A 22,294-nucleotide genomic window follows, 5' to 3' on the forward strand; every position below is an offset into this window, starting at 1 on the left:
GTAATGAATAGTTTGGAATATAAGAACATGGGTCGATACGTTATATTTCAAACAACGCTATCATCTCGACAATCAGTTTCCGATAAAAGAATTAAACTAGAGCAGAAAGATCAAAGTTGACGTTCAAATTCAGGATTCTATGGCGATTGAATATAAACTTGATTGCAGAGCATCGCCGCTTCTCTTTGTGAAAAATGTGTGAATGTCTTCACCAGGTCATTCGAATCGCTAGCCGCGTTCAATACACCAAGAAACTAAAACCACGTGTGCAAACTCCCGTTTTAACAACTAACTCACTAGATGGCTTACCGAACACGAAGGTTCATCACCGAATTAACCAAAGCCCTCCACTGGGCCAACAAAATCCGGTCTCCTTCAACTCCTATCTCCCATAGATCCCGCCTGATATTATCCTCCCATCTACGTCTAGGTCTCCTCAGAGGTCTCTTCCCCTCAGGCTTCCCAAATAGTGGACCCAACCAACCAGATGGCTTACGGAACCCGAAGGTTCATCACCGAACTAACCAAAGCCCTCCACCGGACCCTGTCTCCTTCAACTCCTATCTCCCATAGATCCCGCCTGAGATTATCCTCCCATCTACGTCTAGGTCTCCCCAGCGGTCTCTTCCGCTCAGGCTTGCCAACCAGTACCCGGTGCACACCTCTTGTCCCATCCATGCGCGCTACGTGCCCCGCCCATCTCATTCTTCTCGAGTTCATCACCCTGACAATATTCGGGGAGGAGTACAGATTTTTAAGCTCATTATGCAGTTTCCTCCACGCCCCATCGTCTTCCCTCTTAGGCCCAAATATCCTCCTCAAACACCTGCAATCTGTGTTCCTCCCTCAGAGCGAGAGACCATGTTTCACACCCATACAAAACAACAGGCAAAATTATTGTTTTGTATACTTTAATTTTCAGATTTTTAATAAAAGTACACAGCATAAAACTTTATGAAAATCCTTTCGGCAGTTATTGTTAGGAAACATACGGCACATACATCCAAACTGCGTTCTAAACGTGGGTTATATCTTTATTCCAGAGGATAATTCGGTGGACTTTTCTTGTAAAAGACTGAAGATTGGATATAATTCCACAGTAAATTAGACTACCAACACCCCAAGGTCTCTGACGTCCAACTAGGCAGTAAAAAAGCTTGATAATGTCATCATGCCTGCCACTATTAGTGAAGTGGCAAACAATAACAGATTAGCATGTTTACTACAACAGTCATTATCACAATGAGTGAAATGGCAAGGCCAAATGCAACTGTTGGTATGACCGTGTCAACACACCGTCCTTCACTTCACCATATAACCACGAAGAAACATCAGCAGTGTAGTCCTAAAAAGAAAATTTCAGGGAAATCGAGCACTCAATCCCAGGTTTACTGAAAGAGCCATGAATTACGAAGATTGTAACTCTATTCCTTTAAACGCAGAAACTGACAAAATTCTGCCTCTGACAGATGTCAGAAACTGAAGTTCTTTCTAAGACCTTAGAGAGGTGTACTCCATACCTTACGAGGGATACTCCCTTCACCCTTCGGGCATGCCACCCTAAACAGCTCGGATTCAACTAAAACCCCAGCAACAATTAAAAAAAATAATATTTTTCATTCTTGAAATCAAGTTACCAATTCTCATGCCTCAATATCAAACACATTTTTGGTGGGAAAATACGCGACTACCAGAAAAATAATATTAACAGAATAACCTGTGTCGTTAAGAGCGGGTCTCATTAACTTATAAGTTTAGTTAAGTAAGATTTGAGGTTTTCACAGCGGTGAGTATGAAGATTTCTGTCTTCTGGGTTGTTGCGCTGTATATTCTGGTCGATGTTAACCAACGTTTCAACCTCTGAAACGTTTCTTTAACATCGACCAGACTACACAGCGCAACAACCCAGAAGACAGAAATCTTCATACTCATCGCCCTGATGACGGAGGCAGTATGACCTCTGAAACGTTGGTAAACATCGACCAGACTACACGGCGCAACAACCCAGAAGACAGAAATCTTCAAGTTTACTTAAGTTATACCATGTAACAAAAGCCTGTATGTAATCTACAACTTTGTGTGGAGTTTTTATTATGGAACACACTGTAGGTTAAATTGACAACACCCATTTTCAACTGCTCTTCAATAAAAATGTCCAAACTTCAAATTTTGTAGAGCACCACAAAAGATGTGGAAGGAAAATGTTATGGCCTAATTCAAAGCAGTATCCTGGCATTTGCCTGAATAATTTGAAAAAGAACAAAAACCTCAGTCAGAACATATGGTCTCTGGGCCAAGATTTGAACCTGGGACCTCCTAAATACAAACCAGAGGTGCTAAACACTCGACAATACTCAGCAAGCTCTGTCACTTTTCCGCCTCATAAACTATACAGAAGAGCTTCTTGTAACAAAGTAGGTTGAGTAATCTACCAAAACATTTTTTCATTCATCATTTACATACAATACCAAAGAAATCTTATTACGCACGTAAATACAGTACAAATGCATATTCTTAAAGAAAAAGTACATTTGTGGAATGTCTAACTATAATTTCGTAAAGATTATTCCTCTAAAGGTCACAAAGGTGTACAGGGGAAATGGCCACGAAGCTATAGAATCAAGTAGTTAACGCCCACACCAGATGCAAGTGACCCATCAACTTTATGTTGTGACTACCTTCCCAGGGACGAAATCCTTAGTGCCCATTAGGAATACAAGGTTGAGTGGGTACCAGAGCTACTTAGAATATCCCCCCCCCCCCCCAAAAAAAAGAGCCCACTGTTCATGAACTACGACCACGTCACGAAGATGAATGGGTAAATGAGTGGAAGTATAATTCCACGCAGTCTTACGGTGATGGCGACTAGGCCCACTGGACAGGGAGCTGAGCATGCCCCATAGCCAGCGATAAAAAGAAAAACATAACTAGAATTAATTTAATTAAATAAAACTTCAAGGTAAACATTGAAATAAGAAATGTCTCCTTAATTGAATTGATCATCAGAAGATACAACATTTTAAAAGTAATTTAATTTAATGATTTATTTTTGAAAACAATTTTTTTAAGATGTTATACTGAGTAAGATTCAGATCCAAGTAGCCGCTGTCCCTACTCTAAATACCAATTCTGGAGTCACGCCAAGAATTTTCAAAGGACAGGCAATGAAGTATCACAGTCTCTTGTATAAGTTATTAAAATACTCATGAGTTATAAGAAAGCAAATCACAAAATTCAAAATATTGGAAATGGTAGTGACAATAATTAACACCTTTCGGACTAGGTATCAAATAATCTCTGGCACAAAGTGCAAGGAAGCCAAAGCGTACAATCGCGCGAACGTACGACCGACTGCCAGCCATCCAGATTTACCTGTCTGGATCAGGAATTTGGGACTCTGTCCAGAAGAAAAATCTCTCAGCACACAACAAAACTGCATACAAATAAAACCAATACCAAGATCCCAAATACCCGTACGCTGGTAAGAAAGAAACGGTGCGTATTACATATTAGGCATAAGAAACAGAGTGTTTTAGAAAAAATTCTTTCATCAGGCCTATGTCTGATACATGGCACTAGTTCATCAGTTACAGAAACAAAATCTCAACACCCCAACACTTCCATCTAAATTACACCACAAAATGATGTTATCACATATCATGGCTACCACAAAATAGACATGTTATACCAAAATACAATCATTAAAAAGTTACTTCATCAGAAAGGACATATGAAGCAGCCAGAAAACTATCAAAACTAATAGAAACTCACTTACGGAATCAACTCTGTATACTTAGTTTCTGGTTGGTATAACATAATAATATACAGGAGGATTTGAGGTTTTTATAGAGGTATGAGGATGGCTGCCTTCTGGCTTTTAGCGCACTGAGAATGGGTCTCTAAAATACTGATCAGACTAGCTTGCACTACAACCCAGTAGACAGCCATCTTCAAAACATTATATATACTGGGCTGTTTCAAAGATGCGTGCATATGGCAGCTCGGACCTTCTGTGCATATGGGGAAATTTCTTTAATTCTGACATCACAGTTGACCTGCTGATGTGCCCTCCCCCCATTCTAACTACCAGATACCACACACATATAGCGCATGCTGTGTGGGATAGGATCGTACCCCAAGAGATCAACTCACGACGTTTTTCACGAATTGATCCACGCAGCCCATCATCCTGGCCGGTATAATGGTGTACCTGAAGATGATGTGGTGACCTTCTTCGATACTGCGCTTGGCCACCACAGACTCTTGTTGGTACAGGCATAGATACTTTACATGTTCTTAACACCTCATCATGACCCATATGCCCTATAATATGCTTTGCCACATTCAGAAAGGATGCAGCGTATCAAGTCAGCCTTCAATGATCTCAGCACGCGCACATTCATTTTGGCTGGCACATGAACCATTATTATGTTGAATTCCATCCAGCAGTCAGGGGTGCCTTGCATGAAGGATATAGTGACCAAACCCCCTGTTGTGAATACATCCTCTGTTTGAGGTTGAATAGCCCTGCGCTGTGGCCATTTTGTCAGAATATCTTCGCCACTGTGACTTTCAGAATCATAAATGACACAGTTCTGAGATCAGTGTGGAAGGAGAATCACATTTTTCTGATGGAAATCGGCATGCGGTATAGATATGTATGTGTGGATTTTATGTAAACTGAAAGACCCAGGGTTCATTGCATTCAGTCACAATAAAAGTTTAAAATATTGAAAATTATTAAGTTTGTTCTCTGACTGTCAATATTTGTCTGAAGTATTACACATTCTCTTTAATTTTCACGTTGAGAACACTTTATTTATTCTTGCTACAGATTTTTTGGGATCCACGTGTAAATATTCAGAAGTTTATAATAAGCCACATTATTTAAAGTACAATCTTCTTCCTTTCATCTAAAACTATCATTCTAAACAGTCACCAGCAGTTTAAAGTGAGGAAAGAGATAAAATTATTATATTTTCAAAGAAAAATAAAAAATAATCCTATATGTTATTGACTAAATAAGTAACTGGAAATAAACTCACCATAATCAGGTGGAGAGCTGTCCTGTACCATTGTCGCTGCTCGTGACAGAACATCAAGAGGAGATTCTGTGGCCTCCATCATTTAGTATCTGTTACAAGAAAAGACAGAAGATTTGTAAGGGAAATCTCTGCGATCTGCGAAAAAAAATACTCTTTTGGGTGATACACCACAGCAAATGTTTCGCCATCAAATGCATGCCAAAATAGTGAACAGGAATACAAATTAATACGTACTACATTGCTAGACCAAAACTGTACGAAATAACAAACGCAATGTTATGTCCCTCAATAAAAAATTCTACTTCTATGCAATTAAAAAATTTCTTCCTTTACCCGATGACATTTAGTAAATCATAAAATAAAAACAGCATTCAGCTGTCATTCACACGTTTAAACTTCAACTTACGTGAAGTGCAAGTCGGCGAATCGTTTCTTCAAAAGATACGGTTGCAACAGACCAATTTTCATGCGTAAAATTATCAAATTCCACAGCGCTATTGAGCTAACAAACAGACTTCTGACATTCTGCCCAACCTCGGCATTTTGGAATGTAAGGAATGAAAAGAATGGAGCCACCAATAATACTGCCATCTATGCTAAAATACGGGAACTGCTTGCTTAAAGGTGTCTTCTCTTGTGATTGGCCGTTATAATACACATTATAATATTCTACTCATTTTCTTTATTCAAAGATACACGGGGCCAATGTGCAGTGAAATAATATGCTGTGAATTTTCTGGATTAAAGAACGCACATGTAATATATAATGCTATTAAAGTTGATGGATTACGATTTGTGAATTTCACAAAACATTTTATTCTTGTCGTCATCAATATGGAATGTTTCTCCACACCCACAAAATCATGTAGCCAACATCGTCAAAACTTTGATCAAATTTAAACGCACTTATAAGTCATCGTTTACTTGAAACAACCTAATTTATTTAATAACGGGATAAAAATATACAAGTCACTGTAAATTATGATATATCCCACATACTGTTTCTATAGTTAAATCTGTAGTATTTCCGTATTTGTGTGAAGATGTTGGTATTGATTTACTACTGCTGCGTAAAAGGTCTAACCAGACTTTTAATTTTGCACAGGATTATATGAGCACTTATGGGAGTGTTTATGTCGCTAAAATAATTTTTACAGAATGGTATATTCTTGCATGCAAGCTGCTAAGTTCTTGGTTAAAACCACGAATTCTCGCCCAACAATATATGCACGTTTCATTTCCTCGAATCTTACTCATTTCGAATACACATTTGACTTTCCTTATTGGTTTTGCTCCAAATTTTTTTGTTTTCGAAATAAAAGCATGATGTTGAAATTGAGAATATGATGAGTTGGGCATGTAGCATGTACGGATATATTAGAAAAACAAATTCTTGGTTGGGAAACGACCGCTTCAGAGACAAGGTACAAATGACAGTATAATAATAAGATGAGTCTTCTGAAGCTAGAGTGCAAAGTAGATTCATATGGACTTGAAAGAAAATTAAATATTCCACAGAGGCCACATCTTCTAAATTGCTTTATAAATAATAAAAAAAACCCAAAGAGCTAGGTGAATCTAGTGGTTGGAATTTCAACCATGACAGGAAACCCAGATGTTTACTCAAGATACACTAGAAATTAAATGACAGAAGAGTAGATTTATTGAGATACATTTTATAAAAACGATGCAGCCAACAAAAAGTACAATATGTACCAAGAAAAGAAAAAATGAAGCCCTGTGTGACAATTTGGATCACATGACATGATGACAGCCCTTTGGCAAGAGGAATTCTATAGGACCAATTCATTTTATATTTATGTACATCTGGAAGGCAAGAGAAGCAAAGCCTTCAAAACTTCCTATAGCTTCATAAATAGTTGTCATCCTATGGTTCAAGTAACAGAACTTATCCTGTTGCAAACTTGTTTTTGCAGTCTAGCAGACACCGACTTCATACTCATCACCATGACAATCATAATTCTATTTCTGTCTTCTTGAAACTATTATTTATTTGTAGAAATCTGTTGTCAAGGCATTTTAAAATTATGCATAAAACAATGTCTATTATTTATAAAAAAGTATGGCATGAGCAGCTTCAACAAATATTTTAAAGGTGTATTGTTTCATGGAAACAAAATTATCAGATACCTCACAATTACCTGACACAGCTGCCGGGCCAACATGTTCTTGTAATAATATCTATCTATAGTGGAATACTGACAGTGTCCAGATAATTTCTCCAAAGTGCAAACAATAAATATCAGTATTTGATTCTATATTCCTTTCGTTACAGATTTTTAACAAAGTTATGTCAAAAATATGTTTAACAGAAGACTTATAATCCCCTGAATGCAGAGCATGAATTTAAGACACTGTTAAATATGAGCAATTAAAATGATTCCCTACCACATATAACAGATTCCTTAGTGTTAAGTATGTACTTCATTTTGTAATCCTAATTAACAACGCTGAGAGTCGGTTGTGGGGCTAAATACATAATATAAATATATTACTGCAAATTCTTTTATGTTCTTAAATGCCACAATGCATTAGAATAATTTTTACATTCAACAATGCCCAAATGTAACTTCAAATGTCATATAGCAGAATCTAGGATCTGGGAAGATGAAGATGTAAATCATTCGATATAGCATCACAACACGCCTAATGTAGCAAACCATAATCATAACAGATGGCAACAGTATAGATTCTATAAAACTGTCACAAATTCAGTTGAAGTTAATTCTTTAAATACTAATATACAAGAAGATACCTCAAATCTCACCATATAAACTTCTTATGGATTCTTAGCACCTGTACATAAGATTGTGGTGTGGTGCACGCACCTGTAAAAGAAACCAGTCCATCTGTATCCAATCAGCATTATACTCAACAATATTAATAATAATACTTCCATCATTGTACTGTTATCATCAACCATCACATCCATCATACACACACCATGCAGCAAATATACAGAAAGAAATACATATAACATCATCATAATCACCATAAAAGAATTAAGCAGTCTTCAGCAATTAGCATAAATCATTTTCCATTTCACCCTCTCTCACTCCATTTCACAGCTATCTCCATCACTCAGCTCCCAAATCTATCAAAAGAGAGAAAGAAAAATAAAATAATTATTTTCAAAGTTGGGGGGGGGGGCAGAAACTGGTAAAAAGAAAGAATTATAGCATGTAGAATACAGTTTTTAAAGATAATTTTAATTTTAGATTACAAGTAATTCTAAAATTAAGAACTTCGGACTGAGTGTATGTGGATACAAATTTTTCTTTACAACGAGAGGTCTCAGTCTGATCATCAAGTGTCTGTACAGACCAAAGCTTCTTTATTGGTTGTCCTTTTTCTATAGGGAACAGTACAGCCCAAATCTCTATCATTAAAATATGAGTAATAATCTTAATTTCATCAGCTTGCAGCACATATGGGAAAACAACCAAATCAGTTTAAAATCAGAACTCCTAAAACAAGGATTAAGAAGTGAGTAGGAAATCAATGACAAAGAACATAAATAAAGTTGTAAAAATGCACGGTAAAGTATAATACCTCTGCTGCTTCTGTCTCTTTGTGCAGCTGCGTTAGACCAGTAATGTCCTCCAAGTAATCAGGAGTGTTGAATGCTTGTAACAAGAACTCAAACCCTCGAGTCTCATATTCACAAAGGACCTGTCACAAAGGAAGAACTAAGATGTAACACAAAAGTAAGTAATATGCAATAATATGCACATTATCCGCCACGGTGGTCTAGCGGTTAGAACGCTGGGCTTGTAATACTGGGGTCCCGGGTTCGATTCCAGGCGGTGCTCCGATTTAAAACTTGTGTTGGGCAAGGCCGTGGTCTAGGCACCACAGAGTTAATGTGTGTGAAAAGTAAGGATACACGGCTACTACTTGTTCTTGACCTCAGCACTAGATCAGGGTGTATGGTCGGTATCATACACCAGCCATACTTTACCTCCAGAGAAAGGAGGACCCCCCCCCCCCCACCAATACCCACTGGAAAGAAGGTTGTGTGGGCCCCACAGGTAGTTTGGGCGCAGAAACTGAATGAAAAATCCTTTGCACCTGCCATGAATCGGGACCCATATGCCCAGTCTGTATCAGCCATTAATGACCAAGCTACCCCAGTTCCTGGTTAATGAGTGCAAAATACAAATAATTTTGAAATAAATGAAATTCTTACTCTATTGTACTTTTCAGAAATTGATTATTACTTGTAGTAATTTATTTGGGATGCCTTTCATCTGTCAATATGTCAAATCATTTTTTTATGTACAACACTAATTAGGGGACTCTCAATTAATTGTGATAGTATCTAGTAATGTGTCAGAATTTTTGCTGATTAAGGGGAAAATACTGTTACGTTTATTTCTACGCTTTAATACCTCTCTTGTTAATCAGTTATCTACCACACCTTGTCTGAACAAGCAATGCAGCGTGAGAACATGTGACTGGCTGGTAGAACTTGTTGGAACTGTGCAAGAAAGCCTCGAATAGAATGTGGTACCAAACCCAGAGGACTCGCTTCTTCACTAGCTTCACTGAAAGGTTCCTCTACGCAGTTAGCAGGTGCATAGCCTCTGAAATAACCCACAAAGAAGGAATAAAATTAAACTAAATAATGTGTAGTAAAAGAAATAAAAATATTTCAAACGAAATATCTATTTACCAGACTACAAGATGATTCCCTTTCCTAGTGGGCAAATTTTGAGGAAAAATGATTTTACTACGCATTCAGATACAAATTCTAGGTGTAATTCTCCTCACAAATATAAATTTTCTTCTACCCTATATAGAAGTCTACAGAATGTTTTTTGTTGGAAGTCTTATTACATCGTCAATCTGTAATTCTTAAAACACATGCTCACTAACAATTTTTAAATATTCACAACCTATTCTGTTCATATGAATATGTGAATATGCTAAAGTTGTGGTCAATAGTTACTTTTAACTAAATACAGATTTCATGTGGCTGCTATATTTTACATTCTACATAAAATTACCATAACAGGAGCTGCATACTTTCGAAGATATACAACCTACATCAAGTGACACTGTTCTTACCAAACAAGAATGCATAGTAACTAAGTATTACTGATGATAGAAAATGAGAAATAAAAATATGTATTTGGGGTGGTGGGTTGGCTTTTTAGTAACATGACATTCACAACATGTCACACAAGGCACAAAGTCTAAAAATATATTGATGTAAAGGGGAAAAGAGAAATACAGATGATCTTATACCTTACATAATAAGCAAAGTATGCCAATTTACACCATTTTAATTACCTCAGAGGATGTTGCAGAACAGACACCATAAGCTCCACTGTTAATCCACCGGCTATTGAAGAGATTCCAGGCCTCGTAACTGTGCATTGCTGATCGAGAGTTCTGTCCTTCTGGGACTGACAACAAACGTTAGCAGATGCATAAGCATCAAATAATTTTTATTCTCTGCTAAATTACAAGCAAGCCAATTCTTATTATTAGCAAAGGAGGTCAGTTGTGATACCATACATCACAGAATTAATGGGCTGTAAGATCAGATATTTGTGATTTGGAACAAAGTATATTAATCACATGCAGGAATTGACTGTAAAAATTAAATGTGACATGCAACATGTGAAGTGCTCTTCACCTTATTATTAACTTCCATACATTAATATCTAAACATCATTACAGCAGCAATGCACTTACATTTCCTGGTGCAGTAACATCATTACAAAAGTAGCATCCTAATTTGTGACCAGGAATTGACTTGTCAGAGCAGTCAGGAGTAGAATTAACTGCATCATCAGACTTCAGACCATGTCGCATCACGAGGTACGTATCAAACCCCAAGGCTGCGTTCATTACCAACTAGAAACGCAAAGAATAAAGTCTCACATATTTTCTACATTCTTTGAGCTCCTCTTGCCAGAGCAAAGCAAGACTCTGTCGGTACAAATAACACTGCTGAAGGTTACAAAACAATCCATTTCTTTTTTCCCTTTACAGACTTCTGGGCATAACTGAAATTATAACAATGTGTGAAAAATAAATTAAATTACAGACTAAATGGTTAAGCAAAAACCTGGATCAGGACAGCTGGTCTTCAGGCTGAGATTTAAATCTGTGACCACCTGAACACAAAGCTTCAGTGCCAACCACTCAGCTTTAATGTCTGGCCGAAAAGTATAAGTTACAATGGTTATGATAGCAAAGTTAATTTTCCACTTGGGAAGTAAAAATAAATCTATTAGAATAATACTTTGTTTCACTACAAAGTATATTAAACTTTTTGCAGTGCAGACTTAATATAGACTACATTTATTAAGTCCTGTTTCAAGTTTTGCCTTAACAAGTCACAAACAGATGAAAATCTTTTGATTCAGTCATAAAGAGTAAAGTCAAAGATCCTAAAAAAATTTTTTGAGAGGCTATCGAAACTTTAAATTAATTAAACCCATTTTCCATTTACGGTTTATGTATAAAATTATCGTACTTTTCTCTTGCTTGCTGCAATAAGCGTGGGAAGCCAACGACTCTCCCTGGAGTCCATAAGGAGGAACAATACATCGTGACTGTCTATCAGCTCTTCCAAAAGCTGAGTGCTAGTTTTAGTATCAGCCAACAGAGATGGACCAATGGGATGACCCGGCATAGGAATATTAAGTTGTACTCCCCGAGATTCCTTCATGTTATGAAACAGTTATAAAACACAGAAGTTTAAATTATTCACTTTGCATACTCGCTTCTAAACGACAACTATACATTAATATACAAGATAGTAAGATTTCCAGGAAGAACACAAAGTGTCTGCTTTCCTTTAAATGCCTCACAGGTGATGACAAGTTAGTAAGCAAAATTTCCACCATAAGAGTCTTTCCTTAATAAAGACAACCAAATCCCATGTCCTTGCAAGAAACACATATATGTACAGTTTAAAACCAGTAAAAGAACTTCAACAAAGATCAACATTTTTAATATTCTCTAAAAACTGAGCTAACAAAACAAACGTATACATACTCAAAGTGTTAACATTCACTGGGATGATTTAATTTTAATTTTACTCAAGGCTTTATAACTGATTAAAATGTAATGCAAAGTAAAGAGAGTAAACAGGACATGCAGAAAGAGCAACTCACCACTCCTGGAAAAATTGCCCTTAATGCATCTGCAGCAGCTTCAGATTTGGGCCGTCCACTGTTCAGGCTGTCTTTATACGTGAAGAGAGACTGACGCACAGGATTTGAATAGGAAACACAGCCATTATCTACTAATGTTATGTAACGAACTCCCCAACCCTGAATGACAATACACGATATCAGACACATTATTAAGGAAAAATAATATAATCCACAGTGCAGTACATTCAGGCGATCATCCATGTAAGAACAGAGTTGTGTTCCAACATTTCAGAGTATGTTCCTGCTGCCATCAACAGAGTTGATGACAATCCTGATGATGGATGCAGAGGAAGTTTCCAAAATATCAGATAATAGCTCCATTCTCACACAGCTGATCCCCTGAGAAGACTTCACTACAATCGGTTACTGTAAAAGTTTCAACTCTTAAAAATATAATTTACATTTTCAATACAATATATCAGCATGTGATGACATTATTTTTAAAACATAACACCACTCTGTTAAACTAATATATATTCTGGCCTGCTGACTTCAACACCTGATAATATTCAACAAACCAACAGTGTTCGAGCGACAGAGCAGCCAAGAGTTCCAGAACCAAGAAGCAAGCACCGACTGTTTTTTATCAAGTCAAGGTCCAGCTGTGGCATCAAGCGCCATTTCATCAACTTCAGATTCAAATCTACAGATGTCTCAGCTAACCTGAAAAAAGAAGTGTATCAGACTATTACACACGAGGAGCGGGGCAGTTACCTTACTGCTGTAGACGAAGTTTATACAGGTAACAAGGGCCCACAAATTCTGTAAATGTAAATCATACTGATAAATTAAACAAGGCTGTCTCTACTTAAACAATGCAATAAAATTAGAAGCATACCATGTTGCATATTTACTGGTTCAAATGTACGCATTTCTTTGTTATCATAATTATGCCCTTTTTGAGAAATAAGGCAGTAAATTACACCTACTAACTAGTGGATAGTCAGCATAACATTAAACAAGCAATTATAATTCAATCTTGTTCAGCATGCATAAATTCTACCTGCATCTAGTTACATAAAATGACAAAGGGAATAATGCTCACTTGACAGGATCCATAGATGAGCTGAGATTCATCTTTCTTGGACCAAACTTCCCTCTTTCATTTCGCTCCCATCCAACCCATTTTAGCTTATTTCCAGAAGAATGGGCTGTGTTATTCACATGAAATGTCAATTCATTAGGTGAATCTAAGGCTTCAGACTCAAAATGTGGAGGAAATGTTTCTGGAGAGGGAGGTTCTGTGGTGGGAGAAGGAGGTAATGTGACCTCCAGAATAAGGCTGTCTTCTGTACTCCATGTTGAGCAGGGCCGCAATCGAAGACGAAGGCATAACACTTTCAACCTGGATCCCACTAATTCTGAACTGTAAGGACAAAGACTGGATTACACGGATTACGCATTAAACATTTCATCGTGTGGAGAAGATTCTGATAAAATAAATTAGTAAACAACTACAAGGAATTGATGAAAGACTCTCAGGTTACAAGCCGTGTCAGGTCAACTTCAGTCGCTGTGAAAGCTTCAATTTATACAATAATACAAGGAAGTTAACCACTTAGTAAAATGAAGTTATAAATAAAACTTTCTTCACTTAAACTTCCTCAGCAGAGATCTGTTACAGTAATTTTAATAAAATACTATATTTTAAGTCAGGATTGGTCCCTACAGCATATGTAAGTGAGGGAAATGTCTAATTTTGTAAAGTTTGATACAAGAATGGTTTTATAATTCATACCAATGATAAGATAACAAAGCTAGCAGGTTTCTCAGAGGCCAACCAGGATGATCATGTAATGGGCAGGGATCAGCCACTCCCACATAAATACCCTCAGTCTTCTTAATATCTTCGCCATCTGGAATAGCTACAGGCACCGCCCTTACATCACATAATGGAAGAATGCTAATACAACTGGAATCACCATCACTGTCAACTTTGATAAGAAAGTACCCTCGCTCCCTCCAGTCATCTACTTCCAGGTATACTTTTGCAAGTTCTGTGACCTGAAAAAACCCAGCCAAAAATCACTAATATGTAGAACATAAGCTACTGTTTTTGTGTCCACTTGTGTGAATTCATTCTACTCCATATATTTATATTATGGTATGATATGTTTCATGTCCTTGGCTTAGGCCTATGAAGGATCTATGGAATAAAATACATTCTATTCTACCATTTTGAGTGCCACAACCATGTTTAATCATGTGTTTCACTTTCAAGACTTTAAAATAAGGTTAATATATCTCATTTGTTACCTGCTTTTCTGAGAAAACATCAGCTAATCTTAATGGCTGTTTGTTTAAAGTTATTGTTGGAAAATTTGGTGCTGGAAATGCACACCAATAGTAGAAATGGTACTTTTTAAGATCCTGAAAAGAAGCATAAAGAATAAACATTTGCACAGGCAGTAACTAGAGTAATTGATATGGTGCATACAGATATTACATTTACCGCATATGTCAGTAAGAAGAACCGAGATAATAAGGCAGGGTTTTTCAGTGCTTCTCCACTAGTAATATTCTGCCACAACTCTTGGCCAAGTTCTTCTAACAATGCAATTTTATTGCAATTCTTGAACGCTTCAAGTGTATTCTTATTAAGTAAAATACCATATGAAGCAAGAAGTGGTTTTTGTACTTCATACTCCCTGAAACACAATATTTCAACATTAAAATTTCTCATATAATCAGTGCAGTGCACAAACGTCAATCTGGAGTTTAAACATGGCCTGTAAAAAATACCAATTATGTAAATCTTATCTCACTTGATAGTTCATAAGTGAAAGTTATAAACTGATGCAAACATAATAACATATCTCATAGACAAATTCGCTGATGAGCATCATTTTACTGTATTGAAGCATATTTAAAATTGTCCAGTTCATATCAATGTATGAGACAAACTACAAAATTTTTATTTCTTTGTTTCTGTTAGCTTTAACAACTTCTTTCCTTCTTTTAAAATTTTGATTGAATGGGCATGATGAAAAATTGTAAACTGATGATAACAGGCATAAACATGGTGATTTATACGGAATGTAGTTAGGAGAAACAAAGCTGTTAATGGAGATAAGCATCTAACTGGACAATTAAGATAACCCACCATCAGACAAGCTGACCAAGAATATTATGGCTGACTTATGGACTTTTCAGAAGTGCAGCATACACCTTTAAAATGTCAGTAAACTTCTGCAAGAATACATAGTAGAACCCAGAAAAAGCCACTTTCATACAGAGTAGGATTTCAGGTTCCTATGACAGTGAGTTATTTATAGTTTCAGCTGTGAGAAATCTCACAGCCCTTTGGTAAGACTGGACTCCAGTCACACATATGCTTTAATCAACTGAAATATTACTTAATTATATGTCACAGAATGTTGTGTAGCTGTGAAATGCAATGATTTTAAATGTGAAAGTCTGGCAGAAGTTTACCAAGGTTTCGAAAGTCCTTGCTGCCTCCATCATCAGGGCGATGTGTAAATCCTGAGGGTTTTAAAATTATCAGTGTATGCCTTAAACATTACCAGAATTCTCGTCTTTCATTCTTACAGTATTCGAATATAACTGTCTTACGTGTTATATGCACTGCAGTCTACATGAAGGTACGATGTCAATCCAGGAGGAATTGCATTTGAATAATATCCCCAAATAGGACGAACTTTTTCTTCCAGTCTGTCAATGTCGAGTTTCACATGCGATAATTTATGCCAAAAACTTGGATCCACTGACGAATTAAAAGGAGAATACTGCAAGATATTCGAGGCTTCAGCGTGGGACATTGCCTTCATTCCTTTACAATCATTATCAAAGCACAAAATTCCTTATACTTTGACAAACCCATTTACAATTTTCAACAAATAATATCCATTATCTCTCTTATGTTGGTATTATTTTTCTTCATATCGTTGTAGTAACATCTTGTCGAGAAATTGTTTGTTAATTTGACCTCTCGAAAGTCTGTTGCGATGGTAACGATTATTTTACATCGATCACACAGTTTGGCGTTACTTGAATGCGTTGGTGACCTGTGGTCAAACATTGTTGTGTTAAATATATAAAGACGTCTTCAAGATGAAGATAGAAGAAGTTAAAAGTACAGCCAAAACTCAAAGGATTTCAGCACACAGTCATATTAAGGGATTAGGTTTGGATGATGGTGGGACAGCAATTCAAATGGCAGCCGGATTAGTTGGTCAGGAATCAGCACGTGAAGTTAGTAGCGATGTTACTTACACAAACTGAATGATGTAGAACTTCAGTTGTCATCGATTAATGCTACTGAGAAATTGTTAATATCAAGTTGCCATATATTAAATGGCATTAAGACCAGGCTGTTTATTAAACTGATATCCTAACCTACCATTTCCTATTGACCAAGATGCCAGCAGCACTATTTACGTGTATGTATGTATGAAAGCAGCATTGTTCTCTCCCATACTCCAGAAAATATCCCATGCCCTTCTATACTGTGTGCCTTATAGGTTGTTTACCTATACATCATAATACAGTGACCATGAAGTAATATGTATAAAATGGTTTTGTGAAAGCTTTTAACCTGAAATAAAACCCAAAATTGGTGGCAGATTAGAAGTGTGAAATAGATTAGTATGGTTTGTTTCAGGTCTGATAACTAAATAAACTTCCATTTAACAGGTGTTTAAGTAATAAGTGTGTTAAGTAGATCAGAATTATTTGCTAAATACAGCTTAAATTTAAAACAGCTGTACACAGTCAATGTGTTACAGCTTTCTTTATGTTTACCTAGTAATAATCAGTCTTTACTATATTACTGTTACACATTGAGCTTGTACTGCTGACAGTTCATAAGGCATTTACAGAAGTCTTTAAAGTTGTTTTCTTCTTGATAGAATCTTCTTGTGCAACAAGCCATGTCAGTTGTGAACAAAAGCTCACCTCTGCCTCCATCATGGGATGACGGAGGCAGAGCTGGTCTCCGAAACATTAGGCTTTGATCCAGAACTTACACAGCTTGTTGCCTGAGATTTTATAGAGTTCAGTCACTGTGAAAGCTTGAAGTATCGTTTTCTTCTTTTCATGTGAAACTATAGAAAATTGACAAAATATATTAATTTATGTTGAAAACACATTCTGTTTCAAGACTTGATTTAGTATCCATAAATGAAAAGGTAGAGATGAAATCTAACTCACTAACCACGGATTCAGTTTTGAAAGGCTTTTCTAAAGGAGAGGGTACCATTCTGGCATGAGTAGGGCTAATCCCAGCAATCTAAGCTGAAATAATAATTTTCTGTTGCAAGTAATACATTTTCCTTAAAGGCTGCAGGAATTGTAGTAGACATGATTAAAAGCAAGAAAATGGCTGGCCGAGCATGTCTTCTAGCAGGACCACCAGGAACTGGAAAAACAGCAATAGCTCTCGCAATTGCTCAGGAATTGGGTAACAAGGTATCTACATATTTAAAGTTGCTTTTAATAAAATGATATAACTGAACTGCTAGTTATCCTGCAATTCATCTTATAGTCTTGATTCCTTTATTGTTCAATATCTCAGTTCCCATCAAATCCACACTGCAAAGAGGTATTTCTTTCAGCTGTACTTTATTCACTAATTCTAAGTAAAACAATCTTAGTATTATCTTTCATGACAAGTTTTAATTTATTGTAGTTTTCATGTACATATGTACAGCACAAGTCTTGAATAAGTTCACAGTACAGATTCTCTTTCCCTGCTACATGAACTGAAGATGGCCTGCGAGTAGAAGGCACCAACAGCTTAACATGTGGTTTGAACCAAAATGGTATTTTCTATACACAAAAAGTTCTGACTTCATTAGGCAGTAAGGGATGTACAGAATTTCAAACTTGATTTGGCTGGTTTCTAACCTGAACCCACCTGCAGTTGACTAGGAGTTTCCTTTCTGTAAAATGTAAATTATTACAGGGTATTGAAAGTTAATTTCCCCTTGAACCTGCATAAAAGCATACCCAAGATTTATATGTTGTGCTCCTACAACTAATGTACAGAAGAATAATTAGTCTGTATTTCCACAATATTTTCTTATGATCATAAAAGGCCTGGAACCCACCCGGTCTGTTTCTGTATTACATTTAGTCTTCAGATTATGAATATTTCTTAAGGATCAATTTACATTGTTGACTTGATTGGTAGGTTCCATTTTGTCCCATGGTTGGCTCAGAAGTTTACAGTTCTGAAATAAAGAAGACAGAAGTATTAATGGAAAACTTCCGCCGAGCTATTGGATTAAGAATCAAAGAAACAAAAGAGGTTTATGAAGGTGAAGTGACTGAGTTAACACCTGTAGAGACAGAAAATCCAATGGGAGGTAAGTAAAGGTTATATTTATTGCGAGGTTACCTTTGGTCTTTACATCTGGAAAACTAGTATCGAAGGCAACTGGGGCAAGAATATTAATTTAAAAACATGAAAATAACACATTTCTTTTAACAGAATAACTTCAATTGCCTTATCTTATACTATATTATAGTTTGGGGGGGGGGGGGGGGTTTACAGCCTTGAACAATTCTGTCTGCAATTACTACTAGTTGCACATTGAAGGTTATTTATATTTTCATATATCTTCAAAAATTGTGGGACAGGTGTATAGCAACATTGTGGCTGGTAGGATGGAGTGTCCTCACACATCATGGAGACTTACATGTCCTCTAAACACGTGGAATTTTACAGTTGCTTTACATTTACAGTTCCTGAAGTAAAAAATCCTCCATGTTAAATTGCTGTCATTTACAAGATATACAGACTAATAATTGTTCTGTGCTCATAGGGTATGGCAAGACTATAAGCCATGTCATAATTGGACTTAAGACAGCGAAAGGTACAAAACAGCTGAAGTTAGATCCATCAATTTATGAATCGCTGCAGAAGGAGAAGGTGGAGACAGGTGATGTAATTTATATCGAGGCAAACAGTGGCGCTGTTAAACGACAGGGCCGAAGCGATACCTTTGCAACAGAGTTTGATCTCGAGGTAAGTTCATGTGTCCGTTAAGCATATTTATTTGATGATGTAACACAGATATCACCGTCAACAACCAGAAGTTACTTGACAACTACTTGAATCAGTGTGCATCCACTGAGCCGACTGGTGGTTGCTTTCTGGATTGAAGTAGGATCCTGGTCTCATCTCTTGTCATACTGTTCCCTGCAATAAATCCTTCAGGATCTCTCAGTGAATGTTGATGGGAGTGTGATCAGTGAAATGACATCTGTAACATGCAGAGCTGGCTGCACTACTAAAATTATTCTATGGCATGAAGTGCTATAATCTTATGAAGGGCATATTTTACTGTAGTGACATCAATATATTTTACAAATTGATGTATGGAAAATTAGAAGACCTTATATATAAATTTTAATACCTGTGAATTTCTCTACCTACCTTAAATTCCAAACTTTTTCTTTAACTCATAAGGAAAAGATATTTTTATGGTACCATGGATTTCAAATGTTCATTGTAAAGTTAGACCAGTTAAATTGTTTACATAATTAGGCAGAGGAGTATGTTCCACTTCCAAAAGGAGATGTGCACAAGAAGAAGGAGGTTATCCAAGATGTGACACTGCACGACTTAGACATTGCTAATGCAAGACCGCAGGGAGGCCAAGATATCCTGTCCATGATGGGACAGCTAATGAAACCAAAGAAAACAGAAATTACAGGTATGAGTAAATTTCATTTTATAGTATTTTCCACATGTACTGCAGAAGTTTAGTTGAAGAATGGGCTTGGATAGTTGCCACATACCAATACAAACAGTTCGCAGCATTTTTGGAAATAGTAATAAATTAAAGATATATAAAAAGACATTCAGACAGCAACATAAGTACGAGCTGATGGCATAATGAAGGACTAGACAAGAGCTTGCTTATTACTACAATTTGAGAACTTGTTAAATATATACAGAAACATTGGTCTGAGCTGCTATTCCAACATTTACATTACCATCACCCTGCGTTTCTTTCTTCCTGTGGGCTGCTGAGCTAAAATGATACCTGTGGGTCATTATATCTTATGTGTACAAGATACTTAATCATACATTCTTTGGCAGACAAACTACGGAAGGAAATTAATAAAGTGGTCAACAAGTATATAGACCAGGGCATTGCAGAATTGGTTCCTGGAGTCCTATTCATTGATGAGGTTCATATGTTGGATATTGAAACCTTCACATACCTTCACCGGGCTCTGGAGAGTGCTATTGCTCCCATTGTCATCTTTGCAACAAATCGTGGGCGTTGTGTTATAAGGTAATATTCCTTTTAGTTTCAGAATGCTCAATGCTGTTAATTAGAACAGGATGACACACAAGTCCGAGGAGGCTAGGGCTCGATTTTGGGCTGTTACGCCATAGTAGTAGTAGTAGACACACAAGTCACTTTAATGCTGAAAATGGTGAAGTTGTAGATATAATTCAGTGCATATAAATGTTCTGTCTGCTGTAAAATTTGTCTCGCTGTTCTGCAGGGGTACTGAAGACATTATTTCCCCACATGGAATACCTCTGGATCTTCTTGACAGGCTCCTTATTATCCGTACATTGCCATATTCCCGTGCAGAGATGGAACAAATTCTTAGACTCCGAGCACAGACAGAGGGCATACAAATTGATGATGAAGCTCTTAGTATGTTGGGGGATATTGGCACAAAAACAACTCTCCGGTAAGTTTCTTTGGACTTCCTAAGATTTAAATATTTTATGAACAGACCTGAACTGTCATCAAGCAAAATACAAACAATAGAAATTAAGTTTTTGACAAGTACTGGGGGAAGAAAGAGGGGATAGGATTAGAAACAAAATGTTTAAAATGGAATCCATAATTCAATATGATTAGAAGAGAAATTACTAGAATGTTCTGGCAGTATATAAAGAATGAATTGAACAAGCATTAGAATTACAATTTAGTGGAGAGGGGCCCACCTGACCACCAGGATGGTCCAAAACAAGATGACTCAGCCAGGTATATTTCACACATTGGTTTGGATTTTTCCAGGTATGCTGTTCAGCTGTTAACACCATCATCTCTGACTGCGAAAGTAAATGCACGATCAGTTATTGCTAAAGACGACATTCAAGAAGTTGGGGAACTATTCTTGGATGCAAAATCATCAGCGAAGATTCTTTCACAGCATAAGGACAAATATATGAAGTGACCATTTTCAGCAACTCAACTTGTTTTAATAGGGACTCCAGAGGCTGTCGACATATTTCTGATTCAAATGATGTACCGAACTCATACCTGAATGACACTACAAAGCTGTGGTCATAATCTGAAGCAAACTTATAATTCTTAGAAATTATCCTATGACATAAATTTGTTTTCAGTATTTGAAACTACTAACATGTTTCACCTAGCTCTGAACTTCATAGCAAGTAATACTTTGTTGTAATTTTTATCATGTAACCTAATTATTATAGAAATGCCTCATTATTAAACTTTTTCTCCTCAGTATGCGGCATTTAATAACCTCGACACCTTCTGTTCCTTTCATTGCCTACAGATATCTACTGTGTGAAAAGGGCCATATAGCTGGGATAAATTTGTGTCCCTAATTTTTGAAGGCATAGTTATCAGTTTTAGTTCACATACTCTGTACATTTTTATTTCAACAATTTCGGAAATTTACTATTAAATACCTTACACCTTATATGATCTGTTTTCAGAAACATTAGATGGGGGAGAAACATGTCTGGCCACAAACTTAACTTTAGTGTCATTCACACAAGTGACAAAAAAAAGCACAGCTCAATCCAAACACACGTACGCGGTTACCACATTCTTAGTCTTACACAAAATGTTATTGTACCTCACAACCGAAGTACCACAATAAAAGTAAATGTTTCAATCTTCTGTAATGAATGTAGTCTGCACAATATATAGCCTATATCCTCCAAATTGTGTCATGTTCATTGCTATAACTTGATTCACATATCTCACTGTATCAATTACGATAAAGCAATCTGGATTCCAGATTACACTTGGTTTTACAAAAAGTACCACATATTTTTAAAGATAAACTTTCCAAAGCTTAATA

General features: G+C 36.6%; 3 protein-coding genes across 4 annotated transcripts in view; 1 reads left to right on the plus strand and 2 right to left on the minus strand.

Annotated features, from left to right (window-relative positions):
- Nucleotides 1–5,628, minus strand: part of LOC110827000 (Tondu-domain-containing Growth Inhibitor) — a 33,595-nt gene extending 27,967 nt beyond the window's left edge. The window contains exons 1-2 of the mRNA XM_022058196.2: nucleotides 5,452–5,628; nucleotides 5,046–5,134 (exon numbers count right to left, since the gene is read on the minus strand). Coding sequence (XP_021913888.1) covers nucleotides 5,046–5,127 — 82 coding nt within the window. The 5' untranslated portion in view covers nucleotides 5,128–5,134; nucleotides 5,452–5,628. The remainder of the gene's footprint in view (nucleotides 1–5,045; nucleotides 5,135–5,451) is intronic.
- A 1,057-nt stretch (nucleotides 5,629–6,685) lies between these two features.
- Nucleotides 6,686–16,141, minus strand: Atg7 (Autophagy-related 7). The gene is made up of 14 exons (XM_087356476.1): nucleotides 15,815–16,141; nucleotides 14,694–14,889; nucleotides 14,498–14,611; nucleotides 13,980–14,245; nucleotides 13,287–13,607; nucleotides 12,760–12,904; nucleotides 12,200–12,358; nucleotides 11,557–11,745; nucleotides 10,770–10,931; nucleotides 10,362–10,477; nucleotides 9,487–9,652; nucleotides 8,619–8,738; nucleotides 8,059–8,160; nucleotides 6,686–7,894 (listed from the first exon to the last, which is right to left on the minus strand). The coding sequence occupies exons 1-13, from the start codon at nucleotides 16,027–16,029 to the stop codon at nucleotides 8,119–8,121; spliced, it is 2,211 nt and encodes a 736-aa protein (XP_087212602.1). The 5' UTR covers nucleotides 16,030–16,141; the 3' UTR covers nucleotides 6,686–7,894; nucleotides 8,059–8,118.
- A 56-nt stretch (nucleotides 16,142–16,197) lies between these two features.
- Nucleotides 16,198–21,709, plus strand: pont (RuvB-like helicase pontin). Of its 2 annotated transcripts, none has more exons than XM_022077847.2 (8): nucleotides 16,198–16,453; nucleotides 17,540–17,668; nucleotides 18,393–18,567; nucleotides 19,027–19,229; nucleotides 19,752–19,920; nucleotides 20,310–20,508; nucleotides 20,726–20,920; nucleotides 21,253–21,709. In XM_022077847.2, exons 1-8 carry the CDS (start codon nucleotides 16,313–16,315, stop codon nucleotides 21,410–21,412), a joined length of 1,371 nt encoding a protein of 456 aa, XP_021933539.1. In that variant the 5' UTR covers nucleotides 16,198–16,312; the 3' UTR covers nucleotides 21,413–21,709. The 2 variants fall into 2 exon arrangements, with proteins under 2 accessions (XP_021933539.1, XP_021933540.1); XM_022077848.2 differs by lacking the exon at nucleotides 16,198–16,453 and adding an exon at nucleotides 16,478–16,641.
- Nucleotides 21,710–22,294: the final 585 nt, after the last annotated feature.

The sequence above is a fragment of the Zootermopsis nevadensis genome, unplaced genomic scaffold (assembly GCF_977971745.1).
Source record: "Zootermopsis nevadensis isolate Lab colony 2312 unplaced genomic scaffold, Znev_1.0 Znev_ptg000002l, whole genome shotgun sequence".
NCBI classification, from domain to species: Eukaryota; Metazoa; Arthropoda; class Insecta; order Blattodea; family Termopsidae; genus Zootermopsis; species Zootermopsis nevadensis.